Source organism: Onychostoma macrolepis, chromosome 20, assembly GCF_012432095.1.
Source record: "Onychostoma macrolepis isolate SWU-2019 chromosome 20, ASM1243209v1, whole genome shotgun sequence".
In the NCBI taxonomy this organism is placed as follows: Eukaryota; Metazoa; Chordata; class Actinopteri; order Cypriniformes; family Cyprinidae; genus Onychostoma; species Onychostoma macrolepis.
Genome location: NC_081174.1, coordinates 27,890,040 through 27,908,441, shown reverse-complemented (window position 1 = coordinate 27,908,441; position 18,402 = coordinate 27,890,040). Strand labels below are relative to the sequence as shown.

At 36.0% G+C, this 18,402-nt stretch overlaps 3 protein-coding genes across 8 annotated transcripts in view; 1 reads left to right on the top strand and 2 right to left on the bottom strand.

Moving 5' to 3' along the window:
- Positions 1-58: 58 nt before the first annotated feature.
- Positions 59-8,474, top strand: rmdn3 (regulator of microtubule dynamics 3). Of its 2 annotated transcripts, none has more exons than XM_058755418.1 (12): positions 59-474; positions 569-737; positions 2,280-2,420; positions 2,514-2,826; positions 3,617-3,719; positions 3,916-3,976; positions 4,062-4,137; positions 4,240-4,317; positions 6,669-6,767; positions 6,851-6,904; positions 7,857-7,937; positions 8,035-8,474. In XM_058755418.1, exons 1-12 carry the CDS (start codon positions 315-317, stop codon positions 8,119-8,121), a joined length of 1,422 nt encoding a protein of 473 aa, XP_058611401.1. In that variant the 5' UTR covers positions 59-314; the 3' UTR covers positions 8,122-8,474. The 2 variants fall into 2 exon arrangements, with proteins under 2 accessions (XP_058611401.1, XP_058611400.1); XM_058755417.1 differs by having other exon boundaries at positions 60-474; positions 566-737.
- A 16-nt stretch (positions 8,475-8,490) lies between these two features.
- On the bottom strand, positions 8,491-14,496 carry rad51 (RAD51 recombinase). Its single transcript, XM_058755419.1, has 10 exons — positions 14,347-14,496; positions 13,502-13,602; positions 13,278-13,415; positions 13,079-13,196; positions 12,909-13,000; positions 11,704-11,798; positions 11,514-11,627; positions 11,305-11,434; positions 9,075-9,196; positions 8,491-8,979 (listed from the first exon to the last, which is right to left on the bottom strand). Exons 2-10 carry the CDS (start codon positions 13,595-13,597, stop codon positions 8,856-8,858), a joined length of 1,029 nt encoding a protein of 342 aa, XP_058611402.1. The 5' UTR covers positions 13,598-13,602; positions 14,347-14,496; the 3' UTR covers positions 8,491-8,855.
- Positions 14,497-14,924: 428 nt separating this feature from the next.
- adgrg11 (adhesion G protein-coupled receptor G11) overlaps positions 14,925-18,402 on the bottom strand; it is a 32,661-nt gene continuing 29,183 nt past the window's right edge. For all 5 annotated transcript variants that reach the window (XM_058755412.1, XM_058755411.1, XM_058755415.1 and 2 more), the window contains 4 exons: positions 17,784-18,049; positions 17,546-17,633; positions 16,159-16,454; positions 14,925-15,474 (listed from right to left, as the gene is read on the bottom strand). In XM_058755412.1, coding sequence (XP_058611395.1) covers positions 15,329-15,474; positions 16,159-16,454; positions 17,546-17,633; positions 17,784-18,049 — 796 coding nt within the window. In that variant the 3' untranslated portion in view covers positions 14,925-15,328. The remainder of the gene's footprint in view (positions 15,475-16,158; positions 16,455-17,545; positions 17,634-17,783; positions 18,050-18,402) is intronic.

The window sequence follows — 18,402 nt, the reverse complement described above, 5'->3', positions numbered from 1 at the left end:
GTTATTTATGATTGTAGTTTCACTCCTCCAGTCCGCCAGGGCGCGCTAATGCACGCGCACAGACACGCGCGCGCTCTCACACGCGCGCAAAGTCATGACATCATGACATCAGCTGTCAAACATGATGCGATTCAGATATTTAACGTTAGTCTTTAAATAAATGATCGAGAGTCACAGGATTAGCCGGAGCTGTGTTTACATCTCTAAATCATGAGAACAAAGAGGAATAACGTGACGGCGAGTTAGATCCGCGCGAGAGAAACGCAGATGTACTGATAGCGGAGGATTCAGGGGGATTTTACGGGCGGTAAACGATGAGCTGGCTCGGCAGGAACGCAGTGATCGGTCTCGGTGTCGGTGTGACGATCAGCACCGGCCTGATCGCATTATTGATCATTAAAGAAGCCGTCAGGAGGAGAAACCGCCGCCGCCTGCTGCTGCACAACACGAGCTCCGCGTTACAGAATGAAATCGGTATGAACCAAAACACATCGCGTACTGTACATCATCTGTTTCACGTGTGTATGACACTGATGTATGTGTGTGTGTGTGTGTGTGTGTTCAGTAGACTCCGCGGCTCTTTCCGCTGCGGTGAGCGGTTTGTCTCCTGAGCAGCAGGTGGAACTGAGGAAGACTCTGGATGAGGTGATGAAGAGCGTGTCCAGTTTGAGGAATGAGATCGCAGAGCTGCGGGAGGGTCTGAGGGACATCAGCACCACCATCGCTGAAGATGTCAAGTGGGTCAACTCTTTCTTCTCATCTGATTCTTACGGTGACCGGATAGTGACATGCTGCTCGGTTTATTCATATTAACTCGTGGGAACGTCGTAATATGTAATCGCCACGCACGCGACATGTAAACAAACCTGCGTGTCCATAGCTATGAGATATAGAAATAGTAATTATTAATACATTAACATTTTATTTTGAGTTAAGAATGAGAAGAGACATTGTGGCATTAAGACATGGCCATATTATTATGTTATATTATATTATACACAATTTTGAATGATGTTATTATCAGTATATGTTTAAAGAGTATGTAACAACATAATATAGACCTGCAAGAAAACATTTTATGCATCCCATCCTACATACTTATTACTTATTTTTAAGGGTAGTAATTGATTACATGTAATCTGGATTACATAATCAGATTACAAAAATGAAGTGCTTGTAATTAGATTAAATTACATTTTAAAATACTTGTAATCAGACTTCAGATACTTTTTTATGGATTACATATTATTTACACAATAGCTATACATTTTTCATAATTTATTGATTCTCCCTAATTCCTCTAAAATTTATCTTTCTAAAAAAAACCTACCGCTTATGTACACTCAGAAAGTCGTACAGTTTTGTGGACATTCACACAGATTAGTCATTAATTAGGTGCTACACAGCATTTGACCACTGTCTGATTATATTACTTAAAATTGTAATATAATGGATTACGTTACTAACTACAATTTTTGTCATGTAATTTAGAATCAGTAACGGATTACAATTTGTAAATTATCTACCCAGCTCTGATTATATTATTATATTCATTATTATATATTTCTAATTTTTTTTCTTCTTCATTTCATGTGTCTTTTTACCTAAACAACACTAATTACATCTTTATAATTATACTTAATATTATAGCCTATTAATTACTAGCCAAACTGAAATTAAATGCTATAGCTTAATATATATTATAAATTCCCAAAAAGTCATATGGAGTCAAAGCTTTATTGACATGATTGTTAAGCATTTACAGTATTTACAAAACATAAATGGAAATGTTATTACTAAAATAGATAATAGAGATGGTTAATTGAGATACATAAAATAAAGGGGGAAATTAAATATTTACAAAAATCTTTACATTGTGCAGAATTTAATGTAATGTAATATAGACATACATAATAAATTATAATAAAGCTGTGTCTTAATGCCGCACTGTCTTCATGTCATTCTTAATTCAAAATAAAATGTTAATTTATTAATAATCCCCATTTTTGATAAAGTTGTTGTTTTGGACATGCAGGTTTATTTACACATTAAAGTCATGGCTATGAGAAAAGGATGTTTTTCCCTCAACATAGGACCTCAAGGCCATGATTTGAGATGAATATGATCACAAGGTGACCGTGAAAAAACTAAGTTAACCGAACATCACCGTATATTATCTCTCTTGTCTCACCCAAACCACTTACTCATCTCACCTGGGCATCTCTGTCAGCTCAGTCTCTGTTCTGTCTCATCTGCCTCTGTTGTCTCTCTCCATCCAGGAAGACTGTGGAGGAGAGTCAGAGATCGCGACGGCGGCGTACGCTCATGCCGAGGGAACGCTCTGAATCCATGAGCTCCAGCTCCATTTACTTCACCGCCAGTGCCGGGGTAGCCAGTCTCTGTGATGACAGCGAGGTCGGGTAAGTCAGTGTCACTGTCACCGGACGCTTGTGTGTCAGCATGCTGTGTAGCTCTTGAGGCTGTGTTCGTTTCAGCAGTTGAGCTCTTCACAGGTACTCCACGGCCTATTCCAACGCTGAGTCTGACTACACGGACAGAGAGACGGATAAAGATGGTGAGGACGACGGGAGGGACTCTGAGGAGGAGGAGGAGGAGGAGAGCTGTGCCACGGTGCTCACGCTGAGACAGGACGATTCACAGGCCGAGGAAGAAGATGATGAAGATGCCAGGCTGATGGTGGACTGTTTAACAGACATTCCCAGCCCTGAACTCGCCCTCCTGCTCGCCCAGTGTGATCTACTGCATGCAGGCGATTCTGGGAAAAAAGCAGAGGGCTTCCAGCTGCTGATGGAGAACAGACCACTGGTGAGATATTTAATGATAACTGAAGAGATATATGAAAAATAAAATTTCGATAATGTTCAGAGTAACAGCATTACTGTAACAATTAGCTTTTTTACTAGCTTTTATTCCGCAAGGATGCATGAAATTGATTAAAAGTGGAAGTAAAGGCAATTCAAATTCAAATTCAAATTCAAGTTTATTTCTAAAGCACTGAATAAAACAACAAGGTTGACCATAGTGCTGTACAAACAGTAACACAATGAACAGGAGACAACATTTAAAAGGGATCATATCCATCTAAATGAATAATATAGCAATTACACTTTTAGAAATATTTCTGTTTCAAATAAATACTGTTCTTTTTAGCTTTCGATTCATCAAAAATATTAAGAAGCACAAAAAGAAATGATTCTCGAGTAGCAAATCAGCATATTAGAATGATTTCTGAAGGATCATGTGACACATGCAACCAATGTGATAAATGCAACCTTGGTGAGCAGAAGAGACTTTTTAAAAACATTAAAAAAAATCTTATCAGCCCCAAACTTTTGAATCATTGTGTATATTTTTAAAATACTTAAACATGAAGTATTTAGTTAATACTTTACATACAATTATTTTTTTTATTTAGTATTTAATTTATAAATGCAAAATTAAAAACATTAAAATTCAAAATATTTTACAATGCATATAAGAGTGAAATTTTCAAAGCGAGTGACATGTATTTTACAAGACCACAAAAAGAATTCAAAATAAAGTTAAATCATATCAGCTGTAATAAAATAGCGTTTCTTTGTGTATGTGTGGTCAGTATGCTGATAACGTGGAGTTTATGTGGCGACTGGCTCGTGCCTACAGCGACATGTGTGAGACGGCAGGCAACAGAGAGGAAAAGAGAAGCTACGCTGAGCAAGGTGAGGAAATATCACACGAGTGCCCTACAAAATGAAGCACGCTTCCTAACGTCATGCTTTGTGAGAAAAACACTGCAAAGGCTTGGAAACAGCCCCTGCTGAGTGTTGAGGGAGCATTACACACTACATAAGGACATGAAACGCAGCTTATAATGTACTGTACCTGCACTGACCTTTTGACCTTTTGACACTGAAGGTCATTATGAGGCAGAGGCAGCGCTGACGAGGAATGGACTGAGCGCTGATTGTCACAAGTGGTATGAAAACACCACACAATCATTCATCTTTACTGTATGAGATGAGTTTTAATGTCTGTAATTGATAATATGTCTGTACTCTCAGGTTTGCCATCCTCGTGCGCTTGTCTTCACAGTACGAGAGCATTCACGGAAAACTGAAAAGTGGTCGCTTACTGAAGGTGAGCTTGTGAGGCTTTATGTCAGTATTGCAGATGAACCTGAGTGTCTTCTTTCGTGAGTTGTGTGTTTAATGACTGTGTTTGTTCTGGATGTACTGACAGGAGCATTTGGACCGAGCTTTGGCGCTACGTGACGACGATCCCATCTGTTTCTATCTGCTCGGCCGCTGGTGTTTAGAGGTCAGATCTGGCTGCTAAAACAAAGCCAACAGTCTCTGTAATAATTCATAGTGCTTGCTAATCCTCCCTTTGCACAAAAAGTCAAAAGGATTTTGGATTATTGCAGAAAATAAGCTCTGTTACTAGCAAAAGTTGTTTTGTTCATCAAGGTAATCTTCATAACTGAACACCACTTTTATGAATTTTGAAGCCCAAATAAAGTCAACGGAATTTTATCTGTAAGGGCTTGTCACAGTACACATTGATTTAACCCTCTGATGCTCTTCGCCTATTTTTGACCAATAAAAATTTACGTTTTGTGTTTTAGAATTGTTTACTTCATCGGAATGGTATGAAACTTGGCACTGGTTTTGGCATTTGCTATGTGAACACAGAAAAAAAATCATGGACAAGATATAAAACGGTTAAATGGCCCTGAAAAAAAAAAAAAATTGTCCAAAAATGACTGCATTGGAAATTAATAGGAAATGTTTGGTACTCTGTCTAAACAAAATCTTACTGAAATTTTCTGAGATATCACTCAAATTTGGAACACAACTTGTTTAGATTTATGGCTTTGATTTTCTCTCAGTTTTAGAGTAAAACGTGTTTAAAAAAAATATGTATTTCATATAAAATTTGAAAGTTTAAACTTCTATAACTTTTTTCACTTTTTAAACTTTTTTTCACTTAAGCAATAATCTACCAAGTACCTTCTTTAAAAATAGATCAAACTCAAAAAGTGGTTTAACATGTGAAAATGGATTATAAATACTGCATAAATATAATTTAGTACTATAAAATCCCATAAAAATGCAAAATATTAAATAAAAACATTATTGAACCAAAATATAGTACATTCATTTCACTGAAGTAAAAAAAGTTCTGTCATTATTGACCGGGACATGAGAAGCACCAGAGGGTTAAAGCAGCTTTACAGAAAATCATGATGTTCATGTTTATAATATCTTAACCCTTGTGCGCCAATAAAATTTTTTTTACAAAAAGGTCCATAGTGGACAAAAATGTCCGTGTCAAAAAACTGTCATAAAAATTTGAAGCTTGGGAGCACAGACTTAAGTTTGGTCTCATTTTAAAGAAGACCAAAGGCAGATTGTTGTTAAAGTAAAAGAAGTTTAAAAAGTGAAAGTTATAGAGGTTTAAGTTTATGAAAATGATTTATGAATAATATTTTATATAAAATATATATTTTATGAAACATGTTGAACTCTAAACCTGCTAGAAAATCAAAGCCATAAATCTATAAAAGTTGTGTTCCAAATTTGAGGTTGATATCTCAAAAAATGAGTTTGCAGTAAGATTTTGTTTGGGCGCAGTACCAAATTTTCCCCATTAGATATCGGCAAGCCTCCGCTGGTGCACACAGTGGTTGTATTTGTGATCTGCAGTAGAGTTTTTCTCTCTCAAATATTACAAGCACACACATACAATTTGTTTTTTTTTATGACACACATACAAACCACACTCTAACATCCATACCAACACACCCACACAATTGTAGCTGCATTATTTATCCAACTGGCTATATAATATGCAGAAACAGAAAACAGGAATAAAGCAAGTATTTGCTTTATAGCCCAAACATGAAAAAATGGCACCATCTGGTAAAAAATAGTAAAAAAATTTAATTTTGAAGCCTTGCCAACAGAATGAAAGCCTATTAACAAAAATTTCATCATTTTACAGTTAAATGGCACTGCGATTAAAAATAGCAGTTTCAATGGGGACATTTTTGTCCTTAAGGTCCTGAGCGGAACTATTTTTTTGTATCTAGTGCAAAATAGATTTATTAAAGGAATTGGGGGAGAAATAGTAAAATTCCAATAAAAATACACACCTGTGCCAAAATTTATGCAGCTGGCAATAACACAGGCAAAATGATACAAAACAAAACAAAACTGAAAAGGACAAAAATGTCCAAAAGGTCGCACAAGGGTTAATATATTCATGCCTTATAGTCACCTTTAGCAGATTAAAGCTAGGCAAATAATATAGATTACATTTTGTGACAATATAAACAATCTCAGAGCCTATGATGAGTTTTGCAGATGAGTTCACCTGTTCGGTGTGATGATGTTTAATGTCATCAACAACCTCTTTAGTCCCATTTAGACACTTGTTAGCAACTACCTTTTTTAAGACAAGTAAAAAATCACAAGCGAGTATTACTGATGTATTTTATAAAACAGGAAAATATCTTGAGCTTGTGTTAGCCACAGAAAAAAAACCCATTTTAAAAACCCACTGATTCTGGGATCTAAAGTAAAAAACACAATCTAAAGTAAAAAAAATGATGTTAACAAATGACCCATAATATCTGTGAGATGCACATGTTCGTGTGTGTGTTGTAGGTGAGCTCTCTGGGTTGGCTGGAGAGGAAAACTGCTGCCACTCTTTATGAAACTCCTCCCACATCCTCACTGAATGAAGCTCTGGAGAACTTCCTCAAGGTAAAGACGAGTCTTGTGCACACCTACAACAACTGAGAAGATTAATTAAACTCGTGCTAATGTTTGATTTGTCTGATCTCTAGGCAGAGGAGTTAAATCCAGGCTTCTCCAAAACAGTTCGCCTTTATATCGCCAAGGTAAGTCTATAATGGGTTTATTCTTCACGATGTGTCATTCTGTTAAGGCAAGACAGTTACTACAAGTGAAGAGGAAAAATTAGTTTAAAAATTTTAATTTTTAAACTGGTTCATCATACTATCCCCATTTCCCCATTGATTAAAAAAAGTATTTTATATTACGTTTTTATTTATTTATATATATATATATATGTTTATTTACATTTTATATTATATTTATATTATACTTTTATATTGTTTTTCAGAATGTTTTTTTTTTTAAATATGTAAATAATGCATTACCTAGTTTAATACATACCAATTTGTATACATTTCCAAAACAGAAATCTAAACATTGGAGAAAGTCAAGTTTAAAATTTTTGTTTGATTTTGTTGACGTATTGAGGGGGATTTGGATATGTATTTTATCACTCCATAAATCAGAAAAATGCTGTCAACACCCAGAAAACAATTTTTTTTGTAATCAAATGTTATTAAAATAAGGCAAGTTATATATAAACAAACAGTTTGGAATACAACAAATGTATGTAGGTGCTATTTAAGTGGAGATTTCAGACTAATTTTGAAGAAACAACCGTATGTAAGTTTTTTTTTTTTTTTTTTTTTACCTTTAAATATCAGTTTTAGGATGATGGCACACTGACTTTTAGTGAGACAAACTGCTTCTGTTTCCCAAACATCTGTTCTGGAAACGTTTGGTGAGCGGGTATGAAGTTCTGCAGAAAGGGCGAATTGCTTTACGGCAGTAACAAATGCACGTCTAGAGCTGTATTTACGACAGCGAATTCCACTCACTTAACTGTAGGGGGCTCCAAAGTTGCAAAAATACACAAAACAATGATTCTGCCTGCAGTACGTTGCCTTAAGGAAATGTTTACACAAAAATAATTATTCTGTTCCTTTTAAAACTTCTTATTGGAAAACGATGAATTTTATATCCCTTTATTTACAGTGTCATAAGGAGCTAGGAAACGTGTCAGAGGGCAGAAATTGGGTCCAATTAGCTCTGAGCACACCAGCAGGAGCAAATGAGGTAAAGGTGCTCTTCATAGTTTGAGTATTGCTGATTTTAAGTTTTGTGTCTCAGATTAATTGTTTTGTTTCTCAGATTAATTGTTTTGTTTCTTCAGGATTCTGACAGTGCAGCTTTACAGGAGGAGCTGAAGGCTTTGATTGACAGGACAACTGACCAATCTATAAGCAGTATGAATAATTAGGGTGGGGTCTAATGCTAACTGTCATCTAATCTTTTTACATTTTATCTGGTATGTGCTCTATTTATTTAACGTTGTTTGCAGATGTGCATTGTTAAAACATTTTCAGTAATCTCAAAAAATTCGAAATATATATTAAAATGGTTTACTATTGTTCACATATCTCCTTCTCAAAACATTGCATTTCATTCCTTACAAAAGATGAAGTTAACTCAGATCATTCCTAATTTTTTATATTTAAACGTGCTGTGTGAAATTAAGCATTTAATTGTTTAATCGATTACAAAATGACTGTTTGATTTCGTTTTGACATGATGTGAATTCCTGAAGTATGACAATAAAATGCAGTTATCTCATATTTTGCTGTTTTTTAATGGTTTTAAATGACGGTATCATGCAAAAAATGCACTTTAATTAGTTTAACAGATAAAACACTTTAATTGTTTATGTACAAGAAAAAAGGTTCAGTCCAGACAAAACAAATGTAACAAATAGTATAGAGGAGGCTGACATTACAGTAAAGAGCAAATAATTACACCAGCTCAAATCATTCAGATCCATCGATCCGCACATATGTAAATAAACCATGAATTTCACTCTGAAGGATTCATTCTCTTTCCAAAATCTTTTCGATCAATTCCAGACTAAATATGTGTCCACATTTACACATTTCAATCATTTTACAGGAGTCTTTTCTCTGGCTGATGGTCTCATTGTGCGCTTAGGTTGGTATCATTTCAGTCTTTAGCGTCACCCACTCCATCAGCATTAATGGCAAACATTGCCTCTGCCTCAGGCAAACATGGAGAGTCATAGATCTTACATATCCGTGTCTCTCCTCGACCCTTTCGCAGATATAATCTACAAGAGAGACAGAGAATTGAGATATTATTCATCTATGGAGTATGGAGTGTATCAGTCAGCAACCATGATCATCGTCCAATTCAAAATTTTACCGAGTCGTTGAGGCGTGTGCTAGAATATTTCCTCCAATCGGCTTCTTGGGATCTGCTGAAAACATGGCCGCTCCATCCACCTGTGCTACCACCTGGTTAGAGATGACGACGGCCACACCAAACTACAAACCAGATAAAAACAAACAAGATATTAAGAAAATATTTCCATGAACTCACATCATATACATGTAATATAAGTCGAGTCACATTTATTGCTTTATACAATACATATGCTTTACAACATACTAAAATCTTTCCAGTAATAAACAGGAAAACAACAGTAATGTTCCAAAAATGCAAAAGTTTTGAAACAATGACAACAGTGTCATTATTCAACTCAATTAAGATACACAAGACGAACAGGGTTATATTTATAAAAAAAGATAAATAAAAACACACCTTTGTTATTCGCAATAAAATAAATTTTTCTTTAATTCAGCCAGAGCTAGTTGCTTAAGTAATTTTTATTCAGTTTACCTTAAATATCAGACCAGAAGTCCAGCATGAGTGGAAATCTTTTAATTTATGAAACATAAAAATGTAAATACTATTTACATCTACTACATTTACTTACCATTATAATTTAATAATATGTAATTTATGTTTTAATATTCTGAAACAATGAAGCAAATAGACAATTTAACAATACATAAAAGGCATTTTTATAAACCAGAGAGAGAGAGAGAGAGAGAGAGATACACATACACACTCACTGGCCACTTTATTAGGTACACCTTGCCAATACCAGGTTGGACCCCCTTTTGCCTTCAGAACTGCCTTAATTCTTCGTGGCATAGATTCAACAAGGTGTTGGAGACATTCCTCAGAGATTTTGGTCCATATTGACATGATAGCTTCACGCAGTTGCTGCAGATTTATCGGCTGCACATCCATGATGCGAATCTCCCGTTCCACCACATCCCAAAGGTGCTCTATTGGATTGAGATCTGGTGACTGTGGAGGCCATTTGAGTAAAGTGAACTCATTGTCATGTTCAAGAAACCAGTCTGAGATGATTTGAGCTTTGTGACATGGTGCATTATCCTGCTGGAAGTAGCCATCAGAAGATGGGTACACTGTAGTCATAAAGGGATGGACATGGTCAGCAACAATACTCAGGTAGACTGAGGCGTTTAAACGATGCTCAATTGGTACTAAGGGGCCCAAAGTGTGCCAAGAAAATATCCCCCACACCATCACCACCAGCCTGAACCGTTGAGACAAGGCAGGATGGATCCATGCTTTCACGTTCTTTACACCAAATTCTGACCCTAGCATCTGAATGTCGAAGCAGAAATCGAGACTCATCAGACCAGGCAACGTTTTTACAATCTTCTATTGTCCAATTTTGGTGAGCCTGTGCGAATTGTAGCCTCTGTTTCCTGTTCTTAGCTGACAGGAGCGGCACCCGGTGTGGTCTTCTGCTGCTGTAGCCCATCTGCTTCAGGGTTCGACGTGTTGTGCGTTCAGAGATGGTATTCTGCATACCTTGGTTGTAACGAGTGGTTATTTGAGTTACTGTTGCCTTTCTATCATCTCTAACCAGTCTGCCCATTCTCCTCTGACATCAACAAGGCATTTTCGTCCACACAACTCACTGGATATTTTCTCTTTTTCGGACCATTCTCTGTAAACCCTAGAGATGATTGTGCATGAAAATCCCAGTAGATCAGCAGTTTTTGAAATACTCAGACCAGCCCGTCTGGCACCAACAACCATTCCACGTTCAAAGTCCCCTTTCTGATGCTCGGTTTGAACTTCAGCAAGTCGTCTTCACCACATCTAGACGCCTAAATGCATCGAGTTGCTGCCATGTGATTGGCTGATTAACAATTTGTGTTACCAAGCAATTGAACAGGTGTACCTAATAAAGTGGCCGGTGAGTATGAGTGTGTGTATATATGTATGTGCAGCTGATATATATATATATATAGAGAGAGAGAGAGATAGATATAAAGCCATTGGACAGTTTACAAATGGGAGCAGCCAATGAACTTTCAACTGCATTTTAATAAATGCTGCCTAAAAAAGACATGAAGTGTAGTTTTTTTAATTTGATCAAATACAGGGTTTTTTTTTTGTCTTGTGGACTGTATGTAAATATATGTTGTGCAGCTTCAGAATAATTTAGTAAAATTTCATATTGAATAAGTTTTTAATAACAATCATCTAGATTCTACAAGGAGTGCTCAGATCATAAAACAGCATGTGTGTGACGTCTCATCTTTACCTCATCAGCGAGACGGAGCAGCATGCGTAGAAAACGCCCCAGATGGCCCTGACGGGCAGACAGCTCTCCCCGGCCGGAGTAATCTGTCCTGTACAGTGCAGTAGCGCTGTCTACTATCAGCAGAGCATATCTGGACAGAGATCAAGGATATTTCAACACATGGAGCTAATGGAGTCTGGAGTCAGTTTCTGGCTGGATGTGTGCGTTACCTGGACTCAGTCATCATAGCAGAGGCCTGATACAGCAGCTGTGTTTGATGGTCTGTGTTGAAGGCTCTGGCATACGCCACATTATCCAGCACATCACTTCCCACCAGCCCGTACCTGACACAGCAAACACACAGTTCATTTCTGATGTTTAGCACACAACAGATTAAAGTGTTTCTAAAGCGACTCTGACCTCTCAGCTACAGCCAGCAGTCTCTCTGGACGGAAGGTTCCTTCGGTGTCGATGTACATGGCTTTTCCTTCTCCACCACCCTGATCTATGGGCAGCTGAAATGCAAAGTTCATATTTTAACACTGTAAAGTCTGACATGAAATAACAGTCAGATGTATATATTGTACATACATAGTGTTTACTACATACATGCTATACAACAGCATTTATTGCACCCTTAGACAAACAGAATCTAAAAAAAATTGCATATGTTATAGCTTATATACTGTGATACTGGAGAATATGTAGCTCAAGCCCAAGGAAAAAACACTTCAGTTTTATTCAGAGGCTCAAACTTAGCAAAAATAGGCAATTTGGTGCAGCTGATAATACTTATATGACCAAAAATTAAGATGAAATTCTAACAGCTTGTAATGTAAATCAATGAGATCTTTGTAACAGTATTGCAAACTACTACATAAAATGCATATAAATATCAGTTGTCGCTCTATATCTCCCAGTAATGTTTTGGTAAGATGATATTTAAATGCTTAGCTTTATGATCAAAACAGTTTCAAAACATATTGTAATGCAATACAATGATGGTTGAGAGATGAACAAATAAACATTCCTCAAAAGCCTGATGGACGATATTTGATACTCACATTTAACATGATTTAAAAAAAAAAAAAGATTTATGTATAAATCAAATCTAGGCCTGCTTCAGTCATATATAACTAACAATATAAAAGATATTCTTTCATTTATTTTATAAAAATCAATTTCACAACGTTTTTAAGTTTTTAAAGTCTCTTATGTTCACCAAGGCTGCATTTATTCTACCAAAACACAGTAAAATCAGTAATACTGTGAAATATTAGTACAATTTAAAATAACTTTTCTATTTGAAACTATTTTAAGGAATTTCATTCCTGTAATGCAAAGCTGAATTGTCAGCATCATTACTCAAGCCTTCAGTGTCAAATTCTAACATGCTGATTTGCTTAAGAAACATTTCTGATTATTATCAGTGTTGAAACAGTTGTGCAGCTTCATATTTCTGTAGAAACTGAATATATACAAAATTCTTTCATGATCAGAACATTCAAAACAGCATTTAACTGAAAAATAAATCTTTTTTGATATTTTACACATCTTTGTCACTTTGGATCAATTTACTGTGTCCTCCTCGCTGAATTAAAGTATTCTTAAAAAAAAAGTTTTACCTGGCAGGTAACGGCTAGCGTGTGACACAGCTGCGTCTTTCCTGTGCGAAACTCGCCGAACATCTCCGTGATGGATCCCGTCTCAATTCCTCCTGCACAACACAGACACACAAAGATTCAGTCAGGCGATTATAGCACATTATTATCTGACAGCCAGTTCAGTGGCGTACCCTGCAGGAGTTTATCAAGCTCTTTGGATCCTGTGGAGATCTGGATGATCTCAGCTCTGCGCTGGTGGAACTCAGTCGCTGTGGTGAAGCCCATGGGAACCATCTTAGCCGCCTCTGTCTGTTTGGTAAAAACAAAAAATGAGAGGTTTGTGCATATCGCTAAAAACAAAACGAGAGATTGCAATTCTGAAGATCTCACCAGGATCTTGTCGGCTTTGGCTTCGCTGATTCCTTTGATGTTCAGCAGCTCTTTCTTGGGCGCGTACGCTACAGCCTCCACGGTGTGAAAACCACCATCCCCCAGCTTCTTAATGTCGCTGCTGCTGATGCCACATTGCTGCCGAGAGATTTACAACATCAGCACAAATGAAAAGCCATTCAAAGAGTGTTTGTGTTTATATCTGCAGGGGCAAGCAGTCGTACCTCCAGCCGTGAAACCGGTTGTGGCCCAAAACTTTCTTCCTCCTCAACTTCTGCCTCCGCCTCCACCTCCACCCTGGACGCATTCCTCATAGCCATATTTACTGTTTCATAACACATGACACATTATCAGCTTCACAATTTGAGTGAAAAGTAGCTGGAAACATTTGGGTCGCACTGTTTGTTTACATCTAAACCAAACACTCAACGTACATAGTTCTAAACGAATGCATTTAGTAAAAACACAAAATTAGGATTCACAACACTAAACTATAGAAATATAGTTCAGCGCTTCACACTCAGATTGACAATTATTGTTTTAATGACGTTTAGATTAGTATTTACATACTGTAACTGAACAAAACACGATATTATACATGCCTCGACATGTATCAAGGTATCATTTGAAACATCAAGGCATATTAATACATTAACAACCCTTATTTTGATGGTATCAGATGGTAATACCACAGTATTTTGATGTATAGCAGAGTTTTAAGTAACGTTACATGGTGTTCCAAAGAATACCGTGGTACTATTAGAAGTAGTACCATGGTATCACAATCGGACAGTGTTTTCTAAGAATCAAAAGGACAATCGGCAAATTAACTAAATTGAGTTAATTACTAATAATATGGGATGTTCATTTATTGATCAGTCTGATAATGTGTTAGAAAAAACGCAGAACACAAACAAACAAACAAACATCTATCGCGCTCTAATCGTCACACACACACATAATGTAAAGTCCTCAAACATGTTCTCACACTAAAAGTCATATAAATGTGTCAAAATAATTATGTAGAAGTGCAATTACTTCATATCATGATTATTGTTTTGTCACTCACCCGCTAAGCTGCAGCTCCTCAGTCTGAACTTTCCCGCGTGCCGCCGTCAAGCCACGTAACCAACGTCATGACGGCATCACGTCAACGACCTTTCATAACGTCCGTGTTTTTTGTTTTGAACTTTTATTTATTTATTTATTTATTTTTTAAATATGCTTGAAAGCCGATTTGTGAGAGCATTTAAAATAGTCCCCCTATTCAAAAAGTTTTTAACTTTTGCATAACACCATACTAAGCTATGGTTTTAATACATGACCATTAAAAGAAAATCGTAAGTTACATAGTTTGAAACGTCTGTGTAGGTGTAATAAAAACTAAAGAGTTCATAGCGTTATATTATTATCGAGTTTATGTGACTGGTCATCAGTAAAACGCGTGTACATACAGGTAATAGAAGCGCAAGAGAAAGTTAAACTTGTAGAGCTGCTCAGAAACTACTAATATCAATTAAAGACAGAAAATATACCTACTGTCTAGATAAATGAACTGACTGAAAATGATAAAATAATTTTTAGCAGCTTTTCTATCACAGTACAGTAATCAGTATATGTGTATATGCATAAAATGAGACACAGTGTAAAGACAAATACATCAGTGGCATTGTATTATGAAATTCAGTTACATATATAGCATTTTTTTTTTTTTAAGAAAATGTAGTAATAAAGTAATTACAGCTAGCTAAATATACAGCAGATTATATTATTATACATTATTATTTATTATGCATCATTATTTTTATGTCTCAAACTTGTTTTGGACTAATGCAATTCCTCTGCTTTAAATTTCTCTAAAATGCAATTCAATTCAGTTCAAACTCATGAACTGAAAAAACGCAAATTCTTAAATTCTGAAGAGTTCAGAAAGAGATGTACGTATGTTACAAGACAAAATTTGCAGTGGATTGACTCACTATAATACTACAAATTAATGTAAAATATCAATAGACAGATATATTTCAAATCCTCAGATGTAGAGGTGATGGTCAGATGGCTTTTTTGGTGTCTTCTGTTGGCAGGTCTTCGTATGGATTTTCTGTATTGGTTTCTTCAGTCATGTCGCTCTCTTCTGAAGCTGCTGAGTCTCCCAAGAGGCTGCTTGCTTTCAAGTAATATATGAACAAGAAGAGACCTAGAAAACCGTATGCAATTAATACAAAATGGATGCGATATTATGCATGTTTTATAATATAAAAAATTATTTTGATGTTTCAATGTTTATTAAAGCCTTTTATGCTTGCCAAGGCTGCATTTATTTGATCAAAAATACAGTAAAAATGAATTTAAAATAACTCTTTACTATTTTAATACATACAAATATTTAATTTATTCCTGTGATACAATGGCTGAATGTATGTTACAATGATATGCTGATCGCAGGAATGAATTACATTTTAAAATATATTCAAAAGAAAAAAATTGTAATAATATTTTACAAATTCACAATATTACAGTTTAATTGTATTTTCGATCAAATAAATGCAGTCTTGGATAAGAGATTTTTTTCAAAAACATTAAAAAAATAGTACTTATTCCAAACTTTTGACCGGTAGTTTCAATAGACATTTTACCACAAATATACGGTGAACAGGAATTTTGTTTAAAGTGTATTAATAGTAGTAATATAATACAATATACATACCTCTAGTTTATATATCATATCATAACTGTTATATAAAAAATTTCTTTCTCATTATTTTGAAGCTTTTAGTCCACGTCTGTCAGCATTGAGGTTGTCGATATTGCTAGTGCATCCCTAAAAGTTGATCAAATGATAAATATAAGCATTTAAAATCAGCTGCAGAAGTGCTCTCACCTTGGAGAGAGTTCAGGATGGTGAATATGTAGTACGAGGGCAGACGCAGAGCTCCGTAGCTGAAGAACGCAAAACTCCAGGTGAGTCCCAGCATACAGCAGAGGCCCAGGATGGTGGTGATGTCCAAGGTGGCGGTTTTTGAGCGCTGCACTTTTTCAACCTTGTTCAACTTGCTCAGCTTCAGCATGGAGAGCCATCGCAGCACAACAATGAAGGTGCTAAAAGTGAAGATGAAGATGAAGCAGTAATAACCGATGTTCACGTAGTAATGGACATCAGAGTCTAAAATCCAGCACCTGCAGGGGAAAAAAGTGCAGATGGATAAAGTTGACAAAATTACATATATACAAATGTATATTCACCCTCACACCCATTTACTAATTGTTTCTTCGTGGGAACAGATTTGAAGAAATGTAGCATTACATCACTTGCTCACCAATGGATCTTCTGCAGTGAATGGGTGCCGTCAGAATGAGAGTCCAAACAGCTGATAAAAACATCACAATAATCCACACCACTCCAGTCCATCAATTAACATCTTAATTTTATGGACTCATATTTTGGGCAGAAGTGATGGTTTAAAGTTAGATCACCTTAATCATAGATTTGTTTCTTACAAACATGCAGCTTTTTGCTTCAAACAATGTTAATTGATGGACTGGAGTGGTGTGGATTATTGTGATGTTTTTATCAGCTGTTTAGACTCTCATTCTGACGGCACCCATTCACTGCAGAGGATCCTTTGGTGAGCAAGAGATATAATGATACATTTCTCCAAATCTGTTCAGATGAACAAACATACGCATCTACATCCTGGAAAGCCGGAAGTTGAGTACATTTCCAGCAGTGTCTATTTATTTTATTGACTATTTTTGTGCAGTTAAAAAACAAAAACACACACAAAAAAAAAACAAAAACAAATCTGTTGTTTATTTTAAAAGTTTACACACATAATATTACTTTAATAATGAGTATAAAAACATACACTTTCAAGTTAATAGACAGTAAGTATTTTCCAGACAATATTTGAATAATTTTGGCTTAAGTAAATATAAAATATAAAATTTAATTAAATAATAAACAGGATCCAAAAGGGGATTTTCACAGTGATGCCATAGAAAAACCATTTCTGATTCCCCAAAAACCGTTAAGCGAATAGTTTTTTTTTTTTTTTTTTTGTAGTGTGAGGAATATTTTATTATCTAAAGAAACTTTTTCCATTATAAAAAACCTTTTGTACATTAAAAAGGTTCCATGGATGTTAAAGGTTCTTCATAAAATGTTTTTCAATTCATAAATGGTCAAGTGTAGGTTTTCATGCATAACATTATATGGCTGCCATTATATTTTAGGAAGGCCATCTCATTATATTTTGGGATCCACTTACATCGTTACGTTGCTTGTGTCCGTTGTTATGGTCTGCTCACCATATTGGCCCAAGGCGTAAATGACACAGACAACAAGAGCAGGAGGAGCTGAAACAAATGGTTGACAATGCAATTATAATATTAGTAAGCAAGAAAGAGCCTTCAAAGTTCTTGGGATTTTTGCCCATTTGATCATCTTTGATTGTTGGAGCACTTAGTAAAGTACTTCAGAATGCATATTTAAGATTGTGAACTCACCCCAGCCAATCACAGAAATCTTGATGATGTAATGTTTGATGGTGACTGAATATTTGGCCATCTGCAGGCAGAGGTGAAAAGCCTCCACTGCAAACCAGGTGAAACTGGATAGCAAGCAGTAGTGCATGAATCCAGCCATGACTCTGCAGGCGGTGATGTCCTTTGTACGTGCTACGTACTCATTCGACAGGAAGGCCACGTTGAGCAGGAACAGAGCCACGAAGAGGTTAATCAGCACGCGGAGTGAATCAGTGGCCTTCACTCTCCTAAAATTTAAAATGCAACTGATATTTCAAAGAGCCAGCCATTGTGAATTAAAAAATGAAGGATTAGCCTTGATAATAAAGTTACTTTAATCTTGAAATCTTGTTTGAAAGTAATTAGGATTACAACCCAGCAAGCACAGGACGTCAATACAATGTGAGACAGACGTTGCATTTTGGTTGAAAATAAAAATAGGGTTGACGCCAATTTGACATTGACTTAACGTTGGATTTTGGTTACACAACCTAAAAACAACAAATATCAATGTCAGCTGATGTTGGTATTGGACATCAAATTAACATTGACATCAGACGTTGAATTGACATTGAATTTTGGTCACCTGACGTCGCAACTG